A 25,704-nucleotide genomic window follows, 5' to 3' on the forward strand; every position below is an offset into this window, starting at 1 on the left:
GAGGAAAGGTAAAGAGTAAGCAATGAACAGGAAAGAATTGCAAGGGAGGAAAAGATGTGCAGAAACTTGCCTGTAAACCTGATTCTGTTCCAGGCTTAAGGTAGTTCTTATTTGTCTTTGATGTACAATAATTCATTTTCAGTATTTTTAAACTGCCCCTGCATCTATGAACTATCATATACAAGAAAGATTAGGTAGTCGTGTGTATATGTGTGTTGTAAATTGATGAAAGAATGATAAAAGTAAAAAGAAAAAAGCAGACTAAATGATAACTGACTTTAAAATACATTAGCAAATATTTATGACCAGGTGTTCAACTGATGGTAGCAATGGTGCCAGCTGTACTTTTATGGGTGTGGGTATGGCGATCTCAAGACACGGGGAGAGCTGCAGTTCACCAGGTAATTTGAAGCTGGGCTTCCAGTGACAATGCTCGTTCCAAGACTATCCCTCGCCACCAAGCTAAATTTATAGTCTTTCAATTGTACACCCAATTGCTAGACATGAGAACCACCTCCATGTTGTCATATGCTTCAGCTTACTAGCTTACATCCAGCCCACTTTGCAAAACCAGGCACTGGTCTGAACAGCCTCATGCTGCCGTGTTACTACAAACACTTGGATAGCCTCACCCAGCAGCTTCTTATAAAATATTTTAACTCAGATGGACTAAGGTAGTTGGTGATATACAAATACAATTAATCATGTGGACAGGATGGGACAAAAACCCTCCAATGCTTTCTCAAAGTGACCCTGTATATTGGGGGAGTGAAGGGAAAGAGGCATTTGTAAGTCCAGTAATGGCCATGGCTAGAGGCAAAAGTATGCAGAGCTGTAAATGTGCATTTTAACCCCCCTCCCCCCCCTTTTTTACATTAGGCTGGTTATTTCACACTGACACTTCCCTCCCTATCCTCTGTCCAAGCAAGGAAGAAGCATTGTCACGAGTTCAAGGATACATCCCAGCCAAGCCAAACAACTCAAGGGTGGTGTAAAACCATGTGGGTAAGAGGTCTGGCTTAGGGGGAAAGCCTTATATTTGTGATAAATGTCTATGACTGGATGAGGCTTCAGTCCCATGCAGCTGGCCCCAACAGGATACTTCCCACCAAACTGCTATAGAACCAACTCCTAGAATCTGAGGGAGACTACTGGGTCATAAATGCCTACTCAACAAAGACAATTGGAATGGCGCCGTTTATTGCATAATAGAGTTGAAGGTCAGTTCCAGATTCACATAGCAGGTGATAGGAAAGGCTCTGGGGTAACTTGAGAGCCGCTAGCAAACTTGTATAGACAGGGAAAGCTAGTTAGGTATGTCAACCCTGGCATAAGGCAGTTTCTGAAGTACTCTAAAATTCCACCCAAACATCTGAGTGAATAGCTTGTAGGGCAGCGTTAGAAGAAAACATTTAACAGCAAAACCTCTATATTGTGAATAGTTTATTAAAGGCAGAGTTACAAAACGTATCAGTGCAGATTTGTTCTTTATCAACTGGCCTGTAAGAGGCATCATTTTTCCAACTTTGAGCTTTGTCATGTTATGGGCCCTCCCACCCACAGGTGGGGGCATGCCATGCTAACTGGGTGCACATATTCTGCTCCACTCATTGTTAAGCAGCTGGACACTGAATTTGACCTATTGCTATTAAAGTAATAAGGACACACACACACACAAAGTTTCTCCTAAACTGACAATAGTGCCCACAGAGTTTTATTCCAGAACTGAGAACACAGCCCATAAAATTTCCTATAAGCTACACTTGTAGATTATGCTGTGTTCATGCTGGGATAGACCCGTCGTCACTTGCCCTGACCCTTCAAGAGAAAATTCAGGACCAGCACCCATAATTAATGTCAGTGGATATGACAATAAGGCCTTCTAACATTTCATGGTTGTAAAACAGTTTCGGAATTTAAAATACGCTCAGTATAAAATAGAAGGAAGTAAACTTTCTCTTTCCATGACAGAATGTTAAAGGTGTATCATACTTGCATGGGACAGAAGCAAGGTGAGCAATTGCTCTCGCCCTGCCTTTTAGTCAGACTGACTCTCAAGTGCAATGTTTCCCAAAGTGGCAGTGCTGGAAGAAGTTACTCTTGACCTAATGTATGACTGATGCTGCTAGGATGTAAATTATAAAGCATGGAGTGACAGTGTAGCTAAGTGAGGGGAATGTTACAAGTACTATCAAAGTGGGGGCATAAAAGATCTAATTTAGGTTAAAAGAGGGCTGTTTCTTGAAGTTTGAGCTGTACTTCCTAGTTCCTGGACTCCTTTGTTCTAGTGCAGCACTGCTCAAACCATTTAGGGTTTCTCAGAGAGGTAATCCAAACCAGAAGACAACTTTTCCCTTTGACATTAAAGCCACACTTCTTCTGCAATGTGCAAGTGAAGGCGACTTTGAGGGTTGTATGCAATCATGCTGTTGATGTGCACACAAAACGATTTCCACTCCCATAGCAGGGCCCCATCACTATCTCCTCCTTAACATCTGCTCTGGAGAGGTTGCGGACCCCCTCCCCCCGAGCAAATTTGGGGGGCGTATAGGGAATTAGGGAATACAGGTGGGAGTATAGGTAGGTGATGGACCAGCAAAAGTCCACCTGTGTAATATTGAATTCCACACCAAATATGCTCTAAGTCGTTCAGCTCAAAAAAGGGCAACTATGCAACTCACATGACTAATCAAAGCCTGAAAGTCACTGCTTTAGTGTATGCTCCTTTTAAGACACATTGCAGAATTCCAGCAGAGGCCAGAATACAAGACCAAGCCTTTATTGGGTGATGCCATAACATTTAAGGAGTTGAAAGGCCCTTAAAGGTTATTGGTGCAATGCTATTATTAGAGGCCCATTCAACAAATATATTCAGGACTCAACCATTTTGGTTCATTCGTATCATGCAGAAGTATCCTGTCTTGGCATAGACGTTCAAGGAAGTATTTCTCTCTAATGCTAAAGGAGAAGGGCCAAGAGGGAAGGACAGTTGTGCAACAGTCTTCTGATGAGTTGCACAACAGGATGGTTCAGATGCAAACCAAGCAATATAGAGAAGTGTGGCTGATACTCAAGTTTGCCCATCTCCCCCAAAAGACAATTCAAAAACCAGTTATACTAGTGGAGGCACAGGACTGCAAGTAGGGATAAATAAGAGCAGTTAGGACAACCTGTACAGTGAGTTAACCACAGAAACAGTGAGCTGGAGAAACAAAGGTTAAAAGGCACGCAAACAACACACATTTTAATTTGGGGGCATAGTTTAAAAAGTTTGACAAATGCCATTAATGCTTAAAAGATAATGGCAGGATTGAGTTAGCAGAGCACAACCCATCCTTTGTTTATAAAAGCTCAATTCTAGCTAGTTTACCATAAGATGTAACATGATTTGCCTGCAGCTCCTGGTAAAGGGACATAAAATCATAGAACTGTAGAGTTGGAAGGGACCAACCCAGCTCATTCACTCACATCCCTGATGGTAGACTGAAATTAAATACACAGCTTAATGTTTTATTTTCTTCCTCCTGAAGCGCTTCATTTTAAATTAATAATACAATATAAGCTTTTTTTAAAAAAAAAAAAAAGATCAAAACAACAGAAGTATGTTGGCTATTAGCAAACATTGCTGCTGAACATTTTCATCTTTAGGCTTCGTGTAGTAAAAATCCTCTTCTTCTGTGGAACTGTGATATATTGCATATTTCCACCAGATGGGGTCTTCTTCAAGAAAAGGTTATAGGAAAAGAGATGGCTCTGTTTTGGAGCAGGAGATACAGAAAGCTGTGCCAAAAAACAAAGGAAAAAAGCAATGTGAGGGCCATTCACATATGACATGGGGGTGCAAAGTGGGGTTGGCCAAAGGTGTATGGCAAGGTTTTGCAGCTAATTCAAGCTTACGTATATCAAGCAGACGACATTTTGCTTATTTTGTCTTTTACAATTTCTACAATGGCACTCAAGAATACAAGAAGTAGCTGGCTAGCAATAGTGGTATCCTAAAATTTCCCAGAAAACTGGACACAAATGTTAAGCAAGAAAGCTTCATAGTCCATAAGCAGCATCTCTTATACAAAGGAAAGGGAAAATACTAGCAGTGCACACACATTCAGCAGACTGGATTATTCAGATCTGTAGCAGGATAGGAGCAGATGTGTAGCAGGATAGGAGCTACAGATTTGGAATCTGAAACCTTTCCCAAGTGACACCTTTCCCATCTCCCCACTGTTTTTCCTTATGGTTGGAGGCAAGGGACCACAATTTCTGGATGGCCAAGCCTAACATCATAGTTCTCATCTCTCCCTCCAACCTCATCTCTCCTGACAAGCATATCACTCCTGCAAGCATGCAAATTTAGGTGGATCCTTTGCAGAGTGCTTCCCTTTTGCAAGGGAAGGGCCAGTGGGGAGTGTGCCAGGTTAGGTGTCACTGCAGAAGATGCTCTGAAAACCTTGCAGTAGTGACATGCAACACCCAAATCCTTTCATGAAGAAGCACCAACAGAAAGAGTGGCTGTTCGAAGGTGTGTGTTTCTGCACCTTCCAGGAGTGGTAGACAGTCTTCCCCACCTTTTCTGTCCCAGAGCAGGAAGGGTTGGCAAGCTTTTTTTGTTTTTTGTTTTGTATTTTTGGTGGCTTGGCCCTGTGTGACCAACACTCTCCTGGCAACTTAGAAACAAACCGCAACTTTCTTCCCAACTTCAGAGCTGGGACTTTGGTAGGGACTACTGCACCACTGCTGGGGTGATACTTGTCTCTGCCACTTCCAGGTTCTGAGGGAGACTGGCAGCAAAATTGTTGAGACCTGGTTATGGGCTATGGGCTTGCCATGATTTCATGGGAGTGCTGAGAACCCACAAAATGTGGTACCGGGTGCAGAATTCATCCTCCTGAAGATTTAAGCTTTCTTTTTCCCTATTTTTTTTTATTTTAAAAGCTGCTAATCCATATGGGCATGAAGATGCTTGTAAGCGTATAGATAGGGCCTAGGGACAAGTAAACAACATTAGTGGAATGTTTGATTCCTCAGTGCCTTGTAGGTCTTCCTATGCCTAGCAAAAACAACAAGGAGGAATACATAGAATAATTGTACAGATCATAGAATTTAGAGTTGCAGGGTGCAGAATATTAATATTTGTAGCATGGTATAGACACTGCCCCATGTATTGGTTTCATATGAATTGGAACAGGGAGCGTTTTGAGGAGATTTCCTCTAAGCAGCATCTACACACCAAAAAAAAAAGCACTACAAGGAAAAAAGAAAAACCATTCAAGAAAAAGAAAAACTCCTCCACAAAATATAACTAGAATGGAGTTTTTTTAACAGTGTCTTTGACTTATATTTGCTCTTTAATGCCATTTTGCCTTCCTTCATGTCAACCAATGTTCCTTCAATCTCATATCACAAAGAGTCCTGACACTGCTACCTTTGTGACATCTTTTTCCAGTAATGTACAACCCAAACCTCTGAATCACCAGCTGGTTGAAAGACCGGTTTGAGACAATTACTCAATAGCTTTTATGGCACCTGTTCCCTTCGTGCTTATTCACTATATACTGTTGGTATCTGACAGTTCTTTCCCTTTTTCCAAGGTGTTTGTCAATGCATTTTAAATTAGCAATTGGTCCTCCTTAGTTGGCAAAGGACCATTTCCGAGGCCAGCAAGCCACAACATCGTAGTTCTGATTAAAGGTAGCTCAAATTGCCTAGCCAAGTTCACAGATCTTGTCAGGTTGCACTGTACAACTACCCCTGTCTTCTGCTATTTGATTACTTAAAACTGAATGATCTGAAGCTCAGGCCATCTCACAACATGATAACTGTGCATTGCACCTAGATTAAAACAAGTAACAAGATAATGCAACATGGCATGTTCTGATTCAGGGTTCTAGCCAGCCATGCCTTCTTGCAGGATACGCCATTTCATCCCTCGCCGCTTCCAATGGTGAGTCAGCATCCCAGGGCCAATCAAAATGCTCAGTCCTTATTGGGCTATTTCCCCACTTCTCAAAAATTGTTCCTTGGAGCTAACTAACACCTCCCTTCTTGTGCATGGTTGGTGGCATTTTGGCTACACACACTGATAATGAGTTTTGTTAGTATATAGGAACATCCCCAGAAATTTGCAAAACCAGAGTTGAGAGACAAAGCTAAGCAGGTTGCATTAGAAAGTCACAGTATATGGACACAGGAAGATATATTACTAATCATGAGCTGTAAGTGAACAGGACAGTTGGGAAGATGACAGTGGACTGGAAAGTTTCTTAAAATGACCTCTAACATACTAGTTGCAGCTCTACTTACCGTATTTTCCGGCGTATAAGACGACTGGGTGTATAAGACTACCCCCAACTTTCCCAGTTAAAATATAGAGTTTGAGATACCGGTATACTCGACCGCAGATTCTCCACCCAGTGTATAAGACGACCCCCGACTTTTGAGAAGATTTTCCTGGATTAAAAAGTAGTCTTATACGCCAGAATATACAGTATTTATTCCACCTGGCATTTTGCTAGACTTTCTACTAGGTTTGGTGCACCACCACACTGCAATTTGGTATGTGTCAGTCCAACAAGTAAGGATAACTACAAGCCAGTGTGGCACAGCATGAATTGTGTTGGGCTTGGAATGAAAACATGTGGATTCCAATTACCGTATTTTTTGGTCCATAAGGCGCTCCGGACAACAAGACGCACTTGTTTTTTAAAGGGGAAAAACCAGGAAAAAATATTTTCCTGGTTTTCCTCCTCTAAAAAACCGGGAGGGGGGCGCTGGAGGGGAAGCCCCTTCTCCCTTCACAGCGGCTCATCCCCGCTTCCTTAAAGGGACATGGGGACGAGGGGAGAAGGTTTCTCCCCTCCTCCCCATGTCCCTTTAAAGCAACAGGGGATAAGCCTGCTTTTGGCATCGGGGCGCAGGGTGGTGGAGAAAGCAGCAGCATCCCCGCTGTTTCCTCCACCACCCCTCTGCTGGGGAGGCAGCGGAGATGTTGGTGGATCGTGCCTGCAGCTCCGTGAACGGAGCTGCTGGCACGATCCACCAACATCCCCTCCGCTTCCCGCCGCCTCCCCCCATCCCCCGTCGCGTTCGGCGGGAGGTGGGGGGAGGCGGCAGAAATGTTGGTGGATCGTGCTAGCAGCTCCGCTCGCCGAAAGAAGCTTCTTTCGGTGAACGGAGGTGCTGGCATGATCCAGCAACATCGCCGCTGCCTCCCCCCACCTCCCGCCGAACGCGGCAGGGGATGAGGGGAGGCAGTGGGAGCGAAGCCTTCCTTTTTAGGAGGGAAAAAGTGCGTCTTATGGAGCGTAAAATACGGTGCCATTAAGTCTATAAAGTTCCCTAGATAGCTTTGGAAATGTCACTCATCTCAACCTATCCTATACAGTTTTGCAAAGATAAAAAGGGCAGCCTGCATACACCGGCTAGGGCTCTTTAGAAGGATGGAATATGAATGGGATAACTGAAATATGTGTAGTCCTGAACTAAGGAAATCTCTTGGACCATAATATATGCAAGGGAAACACCAACAGGCAGGTGACTGATTGCACGGAACTTGTGCCAATTGCAAGGAGGATTAAGAGAAACATTGAAGATTACAGATACTTATTTGCAGCACAGAAAACAGACTATACAAACAAATAAGAATAATAGGATTATTTTCTATTCTCACCTTGGTTTGAATTAGTGCTTTACAAGTGCTAATGTTGAACTTGTCAACATTGGAATCTTCGTTTTCACTAATGCTAGTCTCCAAAATATCATTCTTGCCTTCTGGAACAGCCTAGTAAACAGAAATCACATGAGATGCTTACAAGTAATCCAGATTCTGCAAACCTTTTCAGAAATGTTAACTTTTTCTTTACAGATCACATCTTTTCTATAGGATCAAGCTGAAACTAAATAGATGCAATTGGAAGCCCCCAGACCTGGAGCCCAAAGTAATGTGATGCAGCAGAGACTGCTGCAAAACAAAAACAAAACAGCAAGTGAGTTAACTTCTGTCTGTCACTTTGTACTGCCTAGATGACCTTATCCAAGTTATAACACCATCACTCTCTGCAGATCCTCACTCTCTTGCCAGCTACAGCCAAGGATGTAAAGTGGTGACAGGGAAAACACAGAAGGTAATGACAGCAAGGTATGGGAAAACCTCCACTGTGAAGAAGGTGAATTCCATGTTATATAAATCCATTGTGCACTTAGAATACTTTGTACTATTCTGATTGCCAAAAAAAGATACTGTAAAGCTGGAAAAGGTTAAAAAAAGGGCAATCAAAATGATAAAAGGGAAAGAGCAACTCACCTATGTGGAAAGGTTACATTTGGAGCTATTTAGTTTAGAAAGAAGGTGAGTACAGAGAGACATGTTCAGATGTGGCGGCACATATTCAGATTATGCATTGTGTGGAGAAGGTGGATAGGGAGTGGATTGGGACACTAGAACTCAATGAAGTTGAATGTTGGAAGATTCAGGGCGGACAAAATATTTTTTTTTCAAACAGCAAATAGTTAAACTCTGGAATTCGCTCCCACAAGAGGCAGTGATGGTCACCAGCTTTGATGGCTTTAAAAAAGATTAAACAAATTCATGAAGGATACATTTGTCATGGCTACTAGACATGATGACTATACACTCGTACCTTGGAAGTCGAACAGAATCCGTTCCGGAAGTCAGTCTGACTTCCAAAAACTTTGGAAACCAAAGTGCAGCTTCCTGCAGCCCATGGGAAGCCGTGGAAGCCCCATCAGATGTTCGACTTCCAAAAATAGTTTGCAAACTGGAACAGTCCCTTCTGGGTTTGCGACGATTGGGAGCCAAAATGTTCGGGAACTAAGTTGTTTGACCTCCAAGGTACGACTATATTCCCCATCACTTTCTGAGGCAGTATGCTCCTGTATACTAGCTGAAGGAAACTGCAAGCAGGGAAAGTGCTGTTGCACTCAGTTCCTGCTTGAGGGCTTCCCATAGGCACCTGGTTGTCCATTGCAAGAACAAAATTATGGACTACATGAACCTTTGGTATGATCCAGCAGGACACTTCTTCGACCCTCTTCTTGGCCAAACCCTCACAGGACACATTTTAGCTTGTATTCCTTACTTCTCCATTTGCTGCTTGGGAAATGGAATCATTATGTTGCTGCTGTTTGAGCTAGTGCAAATGCTGCACTAATGAAAAGTTTACTGGGGTTTTTATACAGTGAGGGGGGGGGGAAGTATTTGATCCCCTGCTAAATTTGCCCGTTTGCCCTCTGATGAAGAAATGACCAGTCCATAATTTTAATGGTAGGTTTATTGTAGCTGTGAGAGACAGAATAACAACAGGAAAACCCCCAGAAACCAAGAAGACAAAAGTCAGAGATTGATGTGCATTATAATGAGTGAAATAAGTATTTGATCCCCTATCAACCAGCCAGATGTCAGGCTACCTGGTATCTTCACTCTATGTAACAAGATGAGAAGATGAGATTAGAAGCACCTGCTGTAAGGGAGAGGTTTTACCTGTAATCCCAGCTTGTTACAGTACCTGTACAAAAGACACCTGTCGGCAGAAGCAATCAATCCAGCAGATTCCAAAGTAGCCACCATGACCAAGACCAAAAATGTCAGGGACAAGATTGTAGACCTGCACAAGGCTGGAGTGGGCTACAAGACGATTGCCAAGCAGCTTGGTGAGAAGGTGACAAGAGTTGGTGCAATAATTCGCAAATGGAAGAAACACAAAATAATGGTCAACCTCCCTCAGTCTGGGGCTCCATGCAAGATCTCATCTCATGGAGTTGCAATGATCAAGAGAACGGTGATGAAGCAGCCCAGAACTACACGGGGGGAACTTGTCAATGATCTCAGGGCAGCTGGGACCAGAGTCACCATGAAAACGGTTGGTAACACACTACGCCGTGAAGGACTGAGATGTTGCAGAACCTGCAAGGTACCCTTGCTCAAGACAGCACATGTACAGGCCCATCTGCAGTTTGCCAATGCACATCTGAACGACCCAGAGGAGAACTGGGTGAAAGTGTTGTGGTCAGATGAGACCAAAATTGAGCTCTTTGGCATCAACTCAACTTGCCGTGTTTGGAGGAGGAGGAATGCTGCCTACGACCCCAAGAACACAATCCCCACCGTCAAACTTGGAGGGGGATATATTATGCTTTGGGGGTGTTTTTCTGCTAAGGGGACAGGACACCTTCACCGCATCGAAGGGACGATGGACGGGACCATGTATCGTCAAATCTTGGGTGAGCACCTTCTTCCCTCAGCCAGGGCATTGAAAATGGGTCAAGGGTGGGTATTCCAGCATGACAATGACCCAAAACACATGGCCAAGGCAACAAAGGAGTGGCTCAAGAAGAAGCACATTAAGGTCCTGGAGTGGCCTAGCCAGTTTCCAGACCTTAATCCCATTGAAAATCTGTGGAGGGAGCTGAAGGTTTGATTAGCTACACATCAGCCTCGAAATCTTACTGACTTGGAGAGGATCTGCAAAGAAGAGTGAGACAAAATACCTCCTGAGATATGTGCAAATCTGGTGGCCACCTACAAGAAACGTCTGACCTCTGTAATTGCAAACAAGGATTTTGCCACCAAGTACTAAGTCATCTTTTGCAAAAGGATCAAATACTTATTTCACTCATTATAATGCACATCGATCTGTGCCTTTTGTCTTCTGGGTTTCTGGGGGTTTTCCTGTTGTTATTCTGTCTCTCACAGCTACAATAAACCTACCATTAAAATTATGGACTGGTCATTTCTTCGTCAGATGGCAAATGGGCAAATTTAGCAGGGGATCAAATACTTTCCCCCCTCACTGTATATAGCACCTGGAAAGGACCTGGGATTCAGCCTAATTTCTACAAATTATATGTGAAAACCTGCACCAAAAACAGATTTACTCTTCCTCATTTTAGAAACCAAGCCGCCTAGCAGTTTCTTTGTTTAATGTTTCAAATGTGCCAGGATCCAAAGAGCCTCATGTGCTTTTGTACATAGACATGGAGAGGTTCACCAACTCCTCACCCCGCTCCCAGCTGTTGCTTCCATGCCACATTGTACACTCTTTGGAGAGCCTCCAAATCTCCAGGAGTGGCATCTCAGAGAATGGAAGACACAATGGACTGTTAAAGGGAAGAGAAAGTCCCGCAAAGCCCAAGCAAACACATGTTGTTGTTGTTCAGTCGTTTCCGACTCTTCGTGACCCCATGGACCAGAGCATGCCAGGCACCCCTATCCTCCACTGCCTCCCGCAGTTTGGCCAAACACATAGTCCACCACATCTAGCCCTTTGGATCCTGGCCTCATTTACCAAGGCCAAAATTGCCTAGGGACACCATGATTTCTGGAAGAAATGTAAAACCTCCCCTAACAATAGTCACTACTTATAATACAGATTCTGAATGAAAAAGGTTTCATACTGTCCTCCCCCAGCCCACCCTTGCAGTTCATATTTACAGTTCACACTTCATAACAGCAACAAATACAATCTTTTCCGTTGTTCTTAATACATGCAGGGGTAAGCAACAAATTCAGAGCACCTCTGATGTCACTCATCTATGGCAGTCAGCAATGGTGAGAGGCCAGAATTGTGGAATGGGCATGGATGGAAGATGGGGTCAGATACCCAGAGAAGGAACTGGGGGGAGAACTGGACTGCTTAATGGGCAGCGTGCAGAAGCAAAAGTTGGGAGAGGAGGGAGTAGGCTGGGGAAAGAGGCAGGCCAGATATTTGAGGGGTCATTCATTACCTGTAGTTCAGAGCCCCCAAAAATGCAGGCCTTGTGTCAGCTTAACTGAGAGCAGGCCCAAATAAGTACTGCTGGCATCTCAGAAAAGGAAAAATAAAGTAAATTAAAAGTGACCCAAGTTGTTCTTATACAGATTAAAGCATACTTAAGATGGTACAATGCTTTTTAAAATTTTGTTTTTAAACATATTTCTCTGATTTTGAAAAGCGGATATTCCAACATGGCATGGCAATCTCTTTCTTATGGACTGAACCAGTGCTCATTTAAATCAGCAGAAAACCTCTACACCTGACTCACAACCAGAACCCTTGCATACAAGTTCTGCTAACCACTCCATCATGGACATACATAGTCAAGATATTTTCTAACATTACCAGTTAAAATATCAAGGTGAAATTTAAAGTGGCCAATTATGCCACACCATACTTAATATTCATTGTGTATTTTTTATCATCTCTATAGCTAGTCAAATGTTTTCAGTACAGTAACTCAATAACAAGCAACAGTCAATAGCATGGCTTCACAAATATACTTGCCAGTTTACCAGTGGTGTCCACTCCTCCCTCCCTCAAATTATCCAAAGAACTTGGGGTGGGAGTGGGGGCTCATCTTACACTTTGCAGTGTCTCTGCAGAAAGCAGAAGCAGCATGAATGATTTGCGCTACTTCTGCCAAAGAGAGAAAGCAGGGCCAGCCTAAGACATTTTGGCACCTGAGGCAAATTAGGAAATGGCATCTCCCTGTGAATCATCATTTAAGGACCCCATATACATATATGTGTGCACACCCTCCCCACACCCTCTCCCCTCCCCTCTGCAGATCACCTTCTTTCGTTCACATCTATTTTTTCATATTGCCTCCACTCTGTCCTTTTTGGAACAGACAATAGGGCTCCCAGGGAGGGGAGAAGAGGGGGAATTTGCCAGGTGGCTTCCCCTCCCCACTGCCTCACTCCCCGGGTAATGTTAGAAAATCAACCCAGCCTGCAGCAGTTTCTCCAAGCCATGGCCAACACCACCTAAGTCACCCAGGCGAGTAAATGGGGTCCTGGTAGCTGCCCTGCATTGTGTGAGTAGCTGTACGTAGCTCCACAGGCTATCACTAGTTCTCCTACTAGCTCTTACCCAAGGAGACTACAATATCAAGAAGCCATTGCAAAAGGCTCATCAGGGATTCTGAGAGTTGCTGGTGGTTCTCTGATTGGTTGCAAACAAGGAGCTGGTCTTAAAGGCATAGATGTGCTTTGCTTAATGAATGTTTTACTCAGGATAGGAGGGAGCTAGGTGAGTGGCACCCTGATCCAAATCTGGGTGGGTAGCAGCCTCAGGGGGTGATTCTGCTGCCCCTCTCAGTTCTCCAGACCTTGCTGCCCTGAAGCAATGGCCTCACCCTGCTTCATGGGCGGAATGACCCTGAGAGACAAGATACCTTAACTTCTCCATCCACTGGTACACACAAAGGGAGGAGAGGGAATCAGTTGCAAACACAAATCATGGCAAAGAAGGAAAACCAAAATTTGTAGATTCCCAAGTTTGGGAAATTCTATTTTTTGTTTTCTCTGGCAACCTTAAAACCATAATATCTGTTAATCTTAAAAACAAAATGCCATGGTATTCTATAAAATATTTCAGAAGATTACCTTTTGATGAGCATCTATTCCAAGCACAGCTAGCAGGTTTTCTTGGTAATGAGATTCATTCCAAGGACGTCTTAAACTGGAAGGGTTAGTGGATTGAGTAAGAGTTTTCCATAAATTCCCAGAGTCAGTGCTTTAAAAGGAAATGTAATTCAGTTTAATCCAAGATAACCAAACACATACCTCATAGTTCCCTGCTTACAATTCAAAAGCAGCCCTACCAATACAACTGAAAGGACACTCATTTGAGAAAGCAAGCCTGAGTAGGTCTGACAGTGACCCCTTATTCTGAAAGAACTGCAGTTCTGCCAGGGGAAATAAGGTTCTTTGCTGTTAAATTCTCAGTACCCTCACAAGACTACAATTTCCATAAGTCTTTGCGGAAAGCTAAGCAAGTTAAACTGGTATAAAAATCAATGTTAAGTTAGCAGTGTAGATAGCAACAAGCATGAGAGAATTCAAGGGCTATGAAGAAGGCAAGTATACAAAACTAGGAGAGACTTATGTACACATTTCCAGCCAGAGAATATGCTAATTTTGCATATTGTAGCATTAGAAAATATTCCTGATTCAATGCACTCCAGGTAGAAGGGAAGTAGCAAAAAGGTTTTTCCAGCAAAGGTAGTTAACACTTGGCTGTTTCTGTTCTTGTATTCTTTAAGCTAGCTGGATATTTGCAAGGGTAACTTATCATTCACATCTGTGATTTCTTATTAGGATAGCTATGACAGACTACTTCATGGCAGTTAAACAAGTTTAGACTACCATGGAAGCAAAGAACGAAGCATAAGAACCATGTAATCAACTGGCAGAAAATGGCACATTATATGTGAGATTTTAAAAGACAATCCACCTGCCACAGAGAAGTTCAAGTATAGCTGAAGACGGCAAGCTAAACCTTTGTCACCCTATCAGAAGCATGAAATAGACGGCACATATGTATTTGTATATATATTTTTATGTAGCATATAATTTTTAAGTATACTGCTTAGACACTTGGGTAGTTAAGTGGTATATAAATATCTTAAATAAATAATATACCGGTATTCCTAATCTTCCAATCACCATAGCAAGCCTTAGACACAGACAGTTCTTCGTCCTGTACTCCATCTATTAAGTGGTAGCATTTTGTTCCAATAAAGGCAGATGATCTTTAACCTAAAGCAGATTTCACATATTTGGCTGCATAGTCTGCTCCAGGCCATTTTGAAAATTATATGCCTTTTGGCGGCATCACATACGTGTTTTAAATTCATCATTATGACTGCAGCAGCAAGTGGTGACTTACATGCTTGAATGAGTGATCACATATTTAACATGGAGTCAGTTTACACATTCAGCTATCAAGCATTGCTTCCCTCAGACTGACGTGAATCAAGTACAGTACTGTATATGCATGTCTCTGCCTAATCTCAACATTAACTATCCCAGAAACCCCCAAGGGCTTATCTTTCAGACAGGAAAACGAAGAATATTAGTGACTCTCTAAAGCAGAGTACACTACCGAGCTGGAATTTGAACTCAGATTTATTTGTTTTAAAATTATATCCTGCAGTTCTAGAAGTTCTGACGTTCAAGTCAGTGCAAAGCATGAATTAAAAAACAGTCTGCTAAAAAGATGAAACTATAACATCCAACCTGCAATCCCACCAAACAAATGCCAAATGAGACACTCCATACATCTTAAAACAATCTAAAACAAATGTCAAGGCACAATATAGTTCCAAGTGCATCCCCAATGCTCCACTCCCAGGATTTGACTGAAGGCAATTGATTCAGCTGTCCAGCTGAGCCACTGATTATAGAACCACAGGAATCTAAGCAGCTACAGTAGCACAGAAACTGTTACTCATTCTACTTTGTAGCTAAAATGCATGCAGATTAATTCAGTAAATTGAATTTCTATTCCACTTATTGATTGTCAACTTTTGGAGGATGTATTTTAGTCCCATGATCAGTATGGTTAGCCAAAGTATAGGAGACTTTAAGATTACTACACTTCAAGGAAAGGAGGGTGAAAGTGGTGAATGGGGTGGAGGGGACAAGACTATTGGTCTTCTCCACTCAATCCACTGGAGCCTATCTTTGCATGCATTACAGTGGTACCTCCGGTTGCAGACAGAATCCGTTCTGGAGCTCCAGTCGGATCCCAAGGTTTCCGCAACCGGAGAGACCGCCTCTGTGCATGCACGCGGCAAAACCCGGAAAAATACTTCCGGGTTTGCCGTGTTCGCATCCTGAAGGATACACAACTGGAGGTGTGCATATCCAGAGGTACGACTGTATTGTGTATTTTGCAAATAAATGATTATGCTGAAATTATATTGATTCAATAAATGGTACACACATAAGCTATTCTAACATTAAAATTGAGAGAATCCCACAGAAGTTGCTCTCTCAAGGCATTAGAGAGAATCAACACAGTGAGCCAGGAGCTGTTACTGCCAAAACCAAAATAAGACATGCAGGAATAGGAAGCAATGAGGCAGTCAACAGGGACCCTGTTTTATCAAATGAACTCCCACTATTCCAAGCTACCAAAGTTCCAAATTTATGGTACATTCTTGTACCATCACCACATTTTCCAGCAACTTCAGAAGCCTTTCTGCCTTCCAGATACCAGCACAACCCAAATCCTTGCACTAGATACAAGAACAATTATTAAACAGTTACCAAAGTTGTTTCGTTGTACATTCAGGAATGTCTGTGTCTTCTGTTTTTGTATAAAGTACTTGATCCAAGCTGCTAATTTTCTCCAAGAACTGTAGTACAGGAACTTCTGGAAAACTCAGTTTAATAATATCTTCAGAGCTGAGGACTGCCTGGAGAAAGCAAGGTAATGATAGTGCATTGAGGCCAATGCTTTGCTGTTTTATACAATGACATACAGCATAATTTCCTGCATCCTCTGAAATATTCCTCCTCACTTCCTACCAGAGAGCTAAGCCATAAGAGGATTTCAGACACAGTTAGACAACTCAATACTACACAATCCCAGCCCCTTTTGTTTCAGAGATTCTGCAGTCCTGGGTCCCAAAGTTATTATCCATGACCGGGAACATGAAGAAGTGTGCATGCACACAAAGCTCATACCAAGAACAAACTTAGTTGGTCTCTAAGGTGCTACTGGAAGGAATTTTTTTATTTTTTATTTTGTTTTGACTATGGCAGACCAACACGGCTACCTACCTGTAACGGGAAAATACTGTGCTACTCTATTAGAGGGTAGCCAATGTAGTGCCTTCCAGATGTTGTTAAGCTCCAGTGATAGGGGAAGGGTTTCCAAAGCAGGGTTTTTTCAGTGCTTAACTTTTTTGTTGAAAAGTTTCCATTTCATAAGTTTACTTGTGTTGGAAAACTACTGCCAATTGCAAATAGAATATCAGACTAGCTTACAGTTTCAAAGCTTTTAGCTTTACTTACTAACTAGAAGTAAACTAAACAGACTAAATTAGATTAATGCCTAAGCCATCAAAACATATTCTAGTGAAAAATGCCTTAATTTGCATAGGAAACTTTTCCAGTTCAAAAGTGTCCACCTTATCAGTGTTCAGTTCCAAACCTCAGCAGATGCAGCTGGCATGGCCAGTGACGATGGGAGTTTTAGTCCAACAGCATCTTGTAGAGCACCACACTGGCTCCCCCAGCTCTAATGTACTGAACAAACCCATGCAAGACTGGAGGCCCCCACCTTCCACCTCTGGGTACTCTTCAGGTCTTACAGTCATTCTTACAATGCTGTAGAAAAACTTAAGAAGTTTCAGTCTTATCTAGTTATCACCTCTGTGCACAACATCCTCAACTCACTGCACCATCTTGGAGGTCCCACATCTTTTGTACAGACATCTATGGTGATTTTTTTTAATCAACATGTCTATGTACTCAATTAATAAGTGTTTGAAATGAGAGGTGAATAAACACTGCTTACAGAGCTTTGAGTTGCTTTCACCAGTACTGAAATGCACCACCCCTTTTTGGATTTGTTCAAATATATTTGTATAGTTTCCTCTTCACATCACAGTACTTGACATCATTTGCCCTCACTGCCATTTTATTATTTTTATTCTTTAATAATAGACAATACAAAGGAGGAAAAATGTGTTGGGATGACAATTAGAGGAGGGGAAGCTGTAAATATCTAATTTGAAATGTATCAGTATTGGTGTGTTAACACACTGACATTTAATTCACTGATGACTCTATATCCGATGGGATGATATAATGGTTGCCCAAACAAAAATCCCAGAGGCCACTGCAATCAATAAGATTAAACAGCCAGTGGGCAAGTAAGTTAGAGGGCTACATGGGTAACGGAGAAGCAAAAGTGCTCCAGGAAACAGAAGCAGTTGCCACCAAGGAAACAAAACTGAACAGCAATCATAGGCAAGGAGAGAACTGGCAGGGGGCGGGGGAGGTTGCCAAATGAACAGTAAATATTAAAACTGAGGACTATTCAACAGAAGTCTACTTATAACAGCAATTGTAATGTCACAAGGGAAAAATGTGTGGCAGCTGAAGGTATGTGCTCCTTACTCACTTGCATGACACTTACTCATGTAAGTAAGCTCATTGGAATTCACACAGTGCCTTATTCTTCTTAAAAGGGTACCTGTGTGACTAAGGATTAGGTAATCACAAATGGGAGCTGCAACAAACAGAGTGCTGCTGTTCAGGATGCCAGCTATGTCTTATTCTAGAATTCTCCATTCCACCTCCAGTCTGTTAGCTTTTCATGGCCACTGAGCAAGCACAGTTTTCACAGGGCCATTTTGGGGGTTTCCCCCTGACTTAGGCCTTTCCTCCCCTAAAGTTTTCTTTTATTGGCACTTCTGCAAACCTTTGGGCTTTCCCAAGCCTGCTGGTATATTGCACTTGTATTGTGATGGTGCTCTTTTAGCAACGTAACAGCCTCAACATAAAAAAAAACAGAGGGAATGATAGTTTTGTTGAATATCAAAATGGTTTCCATTACATGAAGATCTATTTAATATTTAAAAGTTCTTAACATTTTGAGTTGCAACAAAATACTAAACAAGAGTCAATTGCACAAGTTTCGTTCACAGACCAAGAATGCAAAATTTTATAGACCAAAACTGATTGTTGCACAGATACATAATGCTTGCACTGGGAGGTGGTAGCAACAACACAGGAAAAGGGAGCCATCTGAAGAATGCATCTGTTTAAAATATATTTCTACCTTTATCATATTCAGTTGTGCTATGTTTACCATATAGCAAAATAAAAAAGGAAGTGAACTGATGCTGCCATCAGTTCCTTACTGCATTTAATGAAGCAATGTGTTTTAGTTCCGTGTTGCCAAATATTTAAAGGTGACAACATGGAAACTAACAAAATATAGCATTCTTAGACAGGAGAGAACAGGACTCTGAAGAGGAGGTGGATCATTCTTAACTTACTAAAACATACCTTCACTGAAGTGTTAGCAAATGTTTCTTTTCTGTTGTGTCCAGTTGTTTTGGAAAAGAACTGTCCGCATGAGGTAGTGACGCAGCTATCACTGACATCTGCATCATTTGTGTAAGTTTGTTTTCCATTTGGCTTCTCCAAAGACTCCAAGGTGTTGCTTAAATTCTCCTGCTTGACCTCACTGAAACCTTCAAAGTCACCCCAAGTACTGCTGGATTCCACCAAGCTGGTGTCAGGACTCTCCAGCGATGCTTCATAAATCCTTTTGTCACCACACTCGACAGGAAGGTTTTTCTGAATCATTTCCAGTTCTGAGCTTTCATCAAAATGTCCATTTTGGTTTAGACAATGTACATCAGTTCCGCTGCTGTTTTCACCGAGAGAGGTGGCACCCGTCTCTGTTGACAGTGGTTTCAAAATTGACTGGCTTAAAACTTCCGCACCACTATGTATTTCCACTAAATTCTGGTCTTGCATTTTTCTGTTATCACAGCAATAAAATTCATGAACATCAACCAAAAAACATGGCCGATAGCAAAAGACAAAACCGTTAATGTTTCAAAAACATAATGGGTGCTTCATTGTGCCTTGAATAGCTTGCGAAAATGTAGCTTAGCAAAACAAGTGTGTCCTTCAAAGTCTCCCTAAGTCATCAATGCAGTGCTTGTTTTTCAGTCTTAACTTGCTTCCCAATCCAGATTTCAGGCTGCAAAAAAGGGTTATAAATAAAGACCTTTCTGATAATGCTGTGTGTAAGGCTTACAAAAGATAAACGATTAGGCAAGAAAAAATGTTCATGCTTGGACAAATACATTCCAATGCAATGCAGTGAATTCTTGCAAGAACAGAAACATAACAAAAAGATTAGCTCGGCTGAATTTTTACCTACAGAGACTGGGATTTGTGTTTCTCCAATAGCAGCCTCTTGTCTGACATGGTGAGCTGCTTTCAAAACTGAGGTCTTTCAACACACTTTGTAACATGTGATTCACTGAGCCACCTATGAACACTACAAATCTGAAGGGGCTTAATCATATTTCCATCTCTGTATGAAACACTGGAAATGTAGTGGAGAGAGTTAAGAATCTCTAACATAACTGTGAGCACCTTAAACTATAATTTCCTGGATTTTTGGGAGGAGGGAGAAGAAACGATTGTTAGAACATGTTATAAAACTGGTATAAGTTTGAATGAAAAATATATCTGTCTTCAATAATTTTTCATTATTCAAGTAAAAACCTTTATCATATGCTCCTAAAGATATTCTAAGCTAGCTCAAGAAACCTGCATAGGAAAGATGCACAGGGCAAACCTATACATGTTTACTCAGAAGTAACTCCCCCCCCCCATACTCAATGGGATTTACTTCAGATAAGTGTATACAGGATTGGAGCCCAAGCCACAGCACAATAGGCTATTTTCCTGCCTAAAGGTATTCCCATATCTCACTAAATCTTGTAAAACAGATTCTCTACAGCCTTACGCTCCTTAAAAGCTAGCCTTCCTCAAATAAAACCCCTCTAACAAGTTGGGAAACATTGTTGAGTAAGGTGCACCCAACAGGGGAACTGCTTGGTGTTTAAAAATATAATTCTAGGCTAGCAAGTGATAAAACAAGGTGACTGAAATCTACAGAAGTAGCAGCATAGTCTTTGGCAGATGTGGTTTTTAATGTCAATGCTTTGGGGTTTTTGGTTCCTGTTTGTATTTTCACACAGCAGTCTGCAACTACACAAACCAAAATGAAATAAATGTTGGGGAAAGACACTCCCAAGTAGCAATATGCTGGGGACTATTATGTTCTCTTTGCATGAGTAAGAGCAGTCAGCTATACTGTGGAGTTAGGTTTTCTCACTGTGGAACTAGGTTTTTTTCCCCTCTTGTTGGTGAAACTATTCTTGTTTTTGAAACAGATATTTACAACTCATAATTCAGAAATAAGTTACCACAAGTTGCAAGTAGATGACTTCTCCCCTTTCCCCAGTGATAGAGCAAGAAGACATTATTATTAGCAGATGATGTCACCTTTTCCCAGCCGTACCCTGAATAATTTGTAGTGCAATCTATGGGATAATTTGATGCCAATCTGTGCAGGCTTATCACTGTATTTTTGGTCTACCGTAGATAACACCATTCTCCTGTTGCTGACAGAATGAGAAATGGAGGGAATGAGATGCTAACCTATAGAATCAGCTTAAATGGCTAACACAATTCAAGCTTCCAAGTCACCTCTGAACTCAGAAAATTGAAGGGAGGAGCTCAGTGGTGCAGCACCTATTTATAATTGGTGATGCCGGAAATCAAGGCTAACAACCTTTTGCAAGAGAAGTATTTCCAGTAGAGCTGAGCTGAAATTTATTCTCAGAAAATGTGAGATTCTTTTATTTTTTGCTGGGGGGGGGGGGGGCTGGAAGAAAAAAAAGAACAGAGCGCCATTTTGCCAAATATTCTCCACCATTTTCCTTCCAGAATGCCCTATGATGACACTTGATCTAGGGATCAGTGGAGAATGCAAAATGGTTGCCTGGCAGCAGTGTCAAAAAGAACCTTAGGTAAAAAGAAAAAAAGTCATGTCACTATTAACTGTTGGAGAAGTTTTCTTCTGCCCTTGAATATTCAGCAAAATTATTCCCCCATCCCTTCACCCCCCATTTCACCACCCATGAATAGGGTAGAGATTTTAGGAGGCCATTGTTGCTCAGCTCTAATTTCAGGAATCAAGCTTGTGGAAGAACTCTCTGCAAAACCTTGGAGAGCCTTTGCCAGTGAGGAATAGACAAGTACTCTAAGGCTAGATGAACTGACTTAAAGGGAGATTTGAGGGTTCGTAGAGTTTAGTGCACAAGGCTGGAAATTAATAGGCATAGTCAATCAGCTTGTTAACAATGAATGTATGCCGACTCCTAGGAATTTGAAAGATTTTCCAACCTAGGTGTTAAACATTCCTGTTTGTTGCCTTTAACTGCAGGAAGCAACACATTACATTTTGAAGCAACACTTTTTCTAGCATTTATATTTGGAGGTGCTAACAACAGCAGATTAAATGAAATAGGGCATCCTGCGTGCACAGAGCTGTATGAAAAACCACTAAAAGACAACTTCCACTGCCAGTAACAACATCTGCATGCATTCTTGGAGCAGATTCGCACCATACATATTAAATTACATATGGGGAATTATTTTCCAATCGAGACATGAATTGCCTTGGGGTTGTCTTTGAGTGGGGGCTATCTCTCTCTCTGCTGCCCACCATTTCCCCTCTCCCACTCCTCCCTGCCCACACCCATTTTCACTTCTTCACCAGAGTCTATCTGCACAAATTAGGCCTGAGGCTGCTCTAGGAAGTCCACCTCTAGTTTCAATTTCTAGTGAAGTTGTTACAGTGCTTTGAATTGCTTTTTTTAAAAGCTCCCACTCCCAGTCTCATTTGGCATCACACACCATCGCTGTCACCTCAGTTTTACACTAGGAGATGAACTGAGAAAATGCTACATATTGAATTACCCTACAGTATTTACTCAAATCTAATGCTCACCTTTTTTGGCCAAATTACAGTGCGCATTAGATTCGACAGCACATTTACATTCACCAGCATGTAAACCTGTACACATTTACTGAGGCAGAAGTCTGATGAAGAAAGTAGGACATGCCACAGAATTAGGCTGGTGCTGTTCTCCTCAGCTTCAAGCTACCATCTGCAGCAGAGTTTAACAACAACACCATTCTACCTCACACTTTTTCAGTGAGAATTGCCAAGACAATATATGCAAAGTGACCTGAAACACTTAGGAAAAACACTATAAATCACGAGTGGGGAACCCATGGCCCTCCAGATGTTGTTGGACTTCAGCTCCCATAAGCCCCAAATAGTGTGGCCAATGATCAGGAATGATGGAAGCTGGAGTCCAACAGGTTCCCCATCACTGAAAGATAGATACGATTTTTCTGTGGTGCTAAATTTTTATTTATGCCAACTGTATACTACTCAGGCACCCACACTTTCATTAAATCATTAAAAAAAATACAAGAAACAATTTCCATTTTCATCTGGGTGTTTGTTTTTTTAAATTAACTGCTGAGCTTTGGATTATTTTCATACATTTATTTACACTCCACCTATTCCCCTGATGGAACTCTGGCAAATTAGCTTGCTCCGTTTAGTTCAAGGTGTGTGTGTGTGTGTGTGTTTCTAGCTCTCCATTTTAAAACTGAATGGTTTGTGCATGGGTTTATGTTCAATTTCACAGTGGCAAACCTCCTCAGGGGCGCTTTTACATCCTGAAAGGCAGCTCAGAAGAAATATTTTATAGCAAGTAGGCTCAGCTAGGCAGAGCACAAGACTCTTAATCTTAGGGCCCTGGGTTCAAGCCCGCACCGTGGGCAAGCAGGGATTGGACTAGATGACCCCCAACTCTGGCGATCCTATGAAATAATAAACAAACCATTCAGCTTTAAGGGGCACCTATATTTTGAAACCGAAGGCTTTTATATACGGCAATTTTTTATTTTTTATAATGAGAATTAAAGAATTCATAGGCATGCTTTTAAAATCTGAGAGGAAGAACAAAATAATAATTAATTTGATGAATAATATTTTAAAAACCAGTTAAGTTTGACAAGAACAACAAGAACAATGCGGCGTTATCATTGGGAAGCCTTTAAAATCTGCACTGCTTGCTGAACAGCGGTTATTTAGGCTGCCTACCTGCTGTCTGCCCACCTCCTCCACCTTCCCTTTCGCCCCCTGCTCGGGGGAAGGGAGCTCGAGCACCTCGGCCTGGAGGAGTAGGAGGCGTCGGCTGAGCCCCGGAAGGCCCGCGCGGTGAGGGAATTGGGAGCTAAGTGAGTGACCGTTAGGGAGGCCAGTGACGAAAAACGGGGAGAGAGAGCGCGCGCTTGCTGAGGGGGGGGGGGTCGTTTACCTGCTCCACCTCGCGCACCTTCCTCCCTCAACCGACAACAGCTCTCTGACAGCTCCTGGGAAAGAGGCGGGGGGGGCGGGGCAGGACGCAGGTGCCTGCCTGCGCGCGTCAGAGAGGCGGACCCGATTGGCTGGGTTCGCCTGACGTGGGGCGGAGCTTGAGCCTGGCACAGCGTGTTCTGCGAGCGCGGGGGCGAGGCATAGGAAACCGACAAACACACAAACACCGCAGGCAGGCACGCGGGGGCGTGGCCTAAAGTGTTGTTGGGGAGGATGGAACCCGCGGGGGGCGGAACGCAGGTGCCGGCCTGCGCATCAGAGAGGCGGACCCGATTGGCCGGGGTTCGACTGACGGAGGGGGGGGTGGAGCTTGAGCCCGGCACAGCGCGGAGGCGGGGAATGCTAAGAAGCGCGCACAGACGCCGCACGCACGGACGCGGGGGCGTGGCCTAAGGTGGTGCCCTGTGGGAGGGTAGTCGCGCCGCGCGTGCTAAGGGTGGCCGGCATCTCAACCATAGAGATAGGAAACGGAAAAAAGGGTAGAGTTGCACGCTGTCTAAAACTTCTATTTCTGCAGAATAAGATAAACTATAATAAGTGGGAGAAAGCAGCACTGGCCATTGGGCCAGCTTTCCCCCTGTGTCTTCCTTAATGAGGCAGAATTTCCTCAGCCTTCAAAAGGCGTATAACGGCCGGTGCATAGGGCGCTTTCTCAAAAGGTATTTCTAAAAATTAGGACGGATACTTTGGAACTCCCTGCCTCTTGATATCAGGCAGGCGCCTTCCCTGTATTCTTTTTGGCACCTGCTGGACACATGCCTATTTCGACAAGCCCACCTGGATGTTTAGAGAGTTTGTATGAGTTTAAATTTGTTTTAGCCTGTTCGGTTGCAGTTTTAACTTCCTGTGTATTTTTTTTAAATCATGGTTGCAATTTTTTAAAAGTGATGATGTTATTGTTTTATCTTTTTGTGAACCGCTTTGAGGTTTCTTCTACATTCAAGTGGCATTTAAATTTTGTGGAACAAAATTAATAATAAATAAATAAATAAATAACATGTCTATATTGTGGGGAGGGAGGGGGAAGCTGCGGCTTACAATAGCCCTACAGTGGTAGTCCCCGGTTCATATTTCAAGTTAAAGGAGAGGTTGGCTCAGATGTACAGTGAAACAACAACAACCCCATGCCCTATGCCCCTTGGATTGAAACAAAAGTCAGTCTATTCAAAGTTTCTCCTGCCCTGTCCAAGCCCAAATACAGTGCTTGACCGCAGGTAGAAACCTTGTGCCCCGTCGACTAGCATGCAGACAACAAGCACATCATGCCTTCAATTCTGCAATTCCAGGCCTGGCTACTCAGAAGTGTGTGTATACGACCGCAGCATATATGTGTGCATGTATCTAAACTAGCACATTTCTTTTTACTCAAAATAAATTCTGGAGAACACCATATCCTATTTGCCTACTGCCTTTTGTTTCTGGTTGACACACTGCCCCACGCTGATATCCTAGATTTCCCCTTCTGTGAGCAGCTGTTACTTCTGCTTCAGAGGAGCTGGAAAAAAGAAGGAACCAGGAAATTCCACCTTCAGACCACAGATTCTATGAGTCATCCTCCTCAAACCCCTTGCTTCTTGCAACAGTTTCGCCTGATGAAGAGGGATGCAGATTTTGATCGCTCCCTTTCTGTTTCAAGAACGTCCCACTCTGAAGGCCTTGGCCTCAGCTTGTAGTCAGAGAGGATAGAGCTGTACCATCATGAGCCCAAGTTTGGATGACCAGCTTCGCTTCGCTCAGTGTGGCCTGGGAGAGGGATAAACAGCAGCAAGTTTTATCTCCAGGAAGCATAAGAGGAGCCTTCTACATAATTCTAGCCCAGCATCTTGTTCTTACGGGGGGCCAACCAGATGCCTGCTGGAAACGCGCAAGCAGGACCTGAGCACAAGCGCTGTCTCCCTTCCTGTGGTTTCCAGCAACTTGT

At 42.8% G+C, this 25,704-nt stretch overlaps 1 protein-coding gene and 1 long non-coding RNA gene across 4 annotated transcripts; one reads left to right on the forward strand and one right to left on the reverse strand.

Annotated features, from left to right (window-relative positions):
• Positions 1-929: 929 nt before the first annotated feature.
• On the forward strand, positions 930-8,106 carry LOC117040633. The gene is made up of 2 exons (XR_004425881.1): positions 930-1,001; positions 7,862-8,106. It is a non-coding gene; the product is annotated as an uncharacterized LOC117040633 (long non-coding RNA).
• CLBA1 (clathrin binding box of aftiphilin containing 1) lies at positions 3,574-23,856 on the reverse strand. Of its 3 annotated transcripts, none has more exons than XM_033138488.1 (6): positions 23,725-23,856; positions 18,803-19,508; positions 16,049-16,197; positions 13,379-13,508; positions 7,667-7,777; positions 3,574-3,780 (listed from the first exon to the last, which is right to left on the reverse strand). In XM_033138488.1, the coding sequence occupies exons 2-6, from the start codon at positions 19,277-19,279 to the stop codon at positions 3,613-3,615; spliced, it is 1,035 nt and encodes a 344-aa protein (XP_032994379.1). In that variant the 5' UTR covers positions 19,280-19,508; positions 23,725-23,856; the 3' UTR covers positions 3,574-3,612. The 3 variants fall into 3 exon arrangements, with proteins under 3 accessions (XP_032994379.1, XP_032994388.1, XP_032994399.1); XM_033138497.1 differs by lacking the exon at positions 23,725-23,856 and adding an exon at positions 23,508-23,641; XM_033138508.1 differs by lacking the exon at positions 7,667-7,777.
• Between the last annotated feature and the right edge of the window lie 1,848 nt (positions 23,857-25,704).

This window comes from Lacerta agilis, chromosome 1, assembly GCF_009819535.1.
Source record: "Lacerta agilis isolate rLacAgi1 chromosome 1, rLacAgi1.pri, whole genome shotgun sequence".
NCBI lineage: Eukaryota > Metazoa > Chordata > Lepidosauria > Squamata > Lacertidae > Lacerta > Lacerta agilis.

Coding starts and splice junctions, on each gene's coding strand:
- CLBA1 (XM_033138488.1), bottom strand. CDS start 19,279: ATGCAAGACCAGAATTTAGTGGAAATACATAGTGGTGCGGAAGTTTTA. Junction 16,198..18,802: donor TTGCTAACACTTCAGTGAAG/GTATGTTTTAGT, acceptor TGCTTTCTCCAG/GCAGTCCTCAGCTCTGAAGA. Junction 13,509..16,048: donor TGTACAACGAAACAACTTTG/GTAACTGTTTAA, acceptor TTCCTTTTAAAG/CACTGACTCTGGGAATTTAT.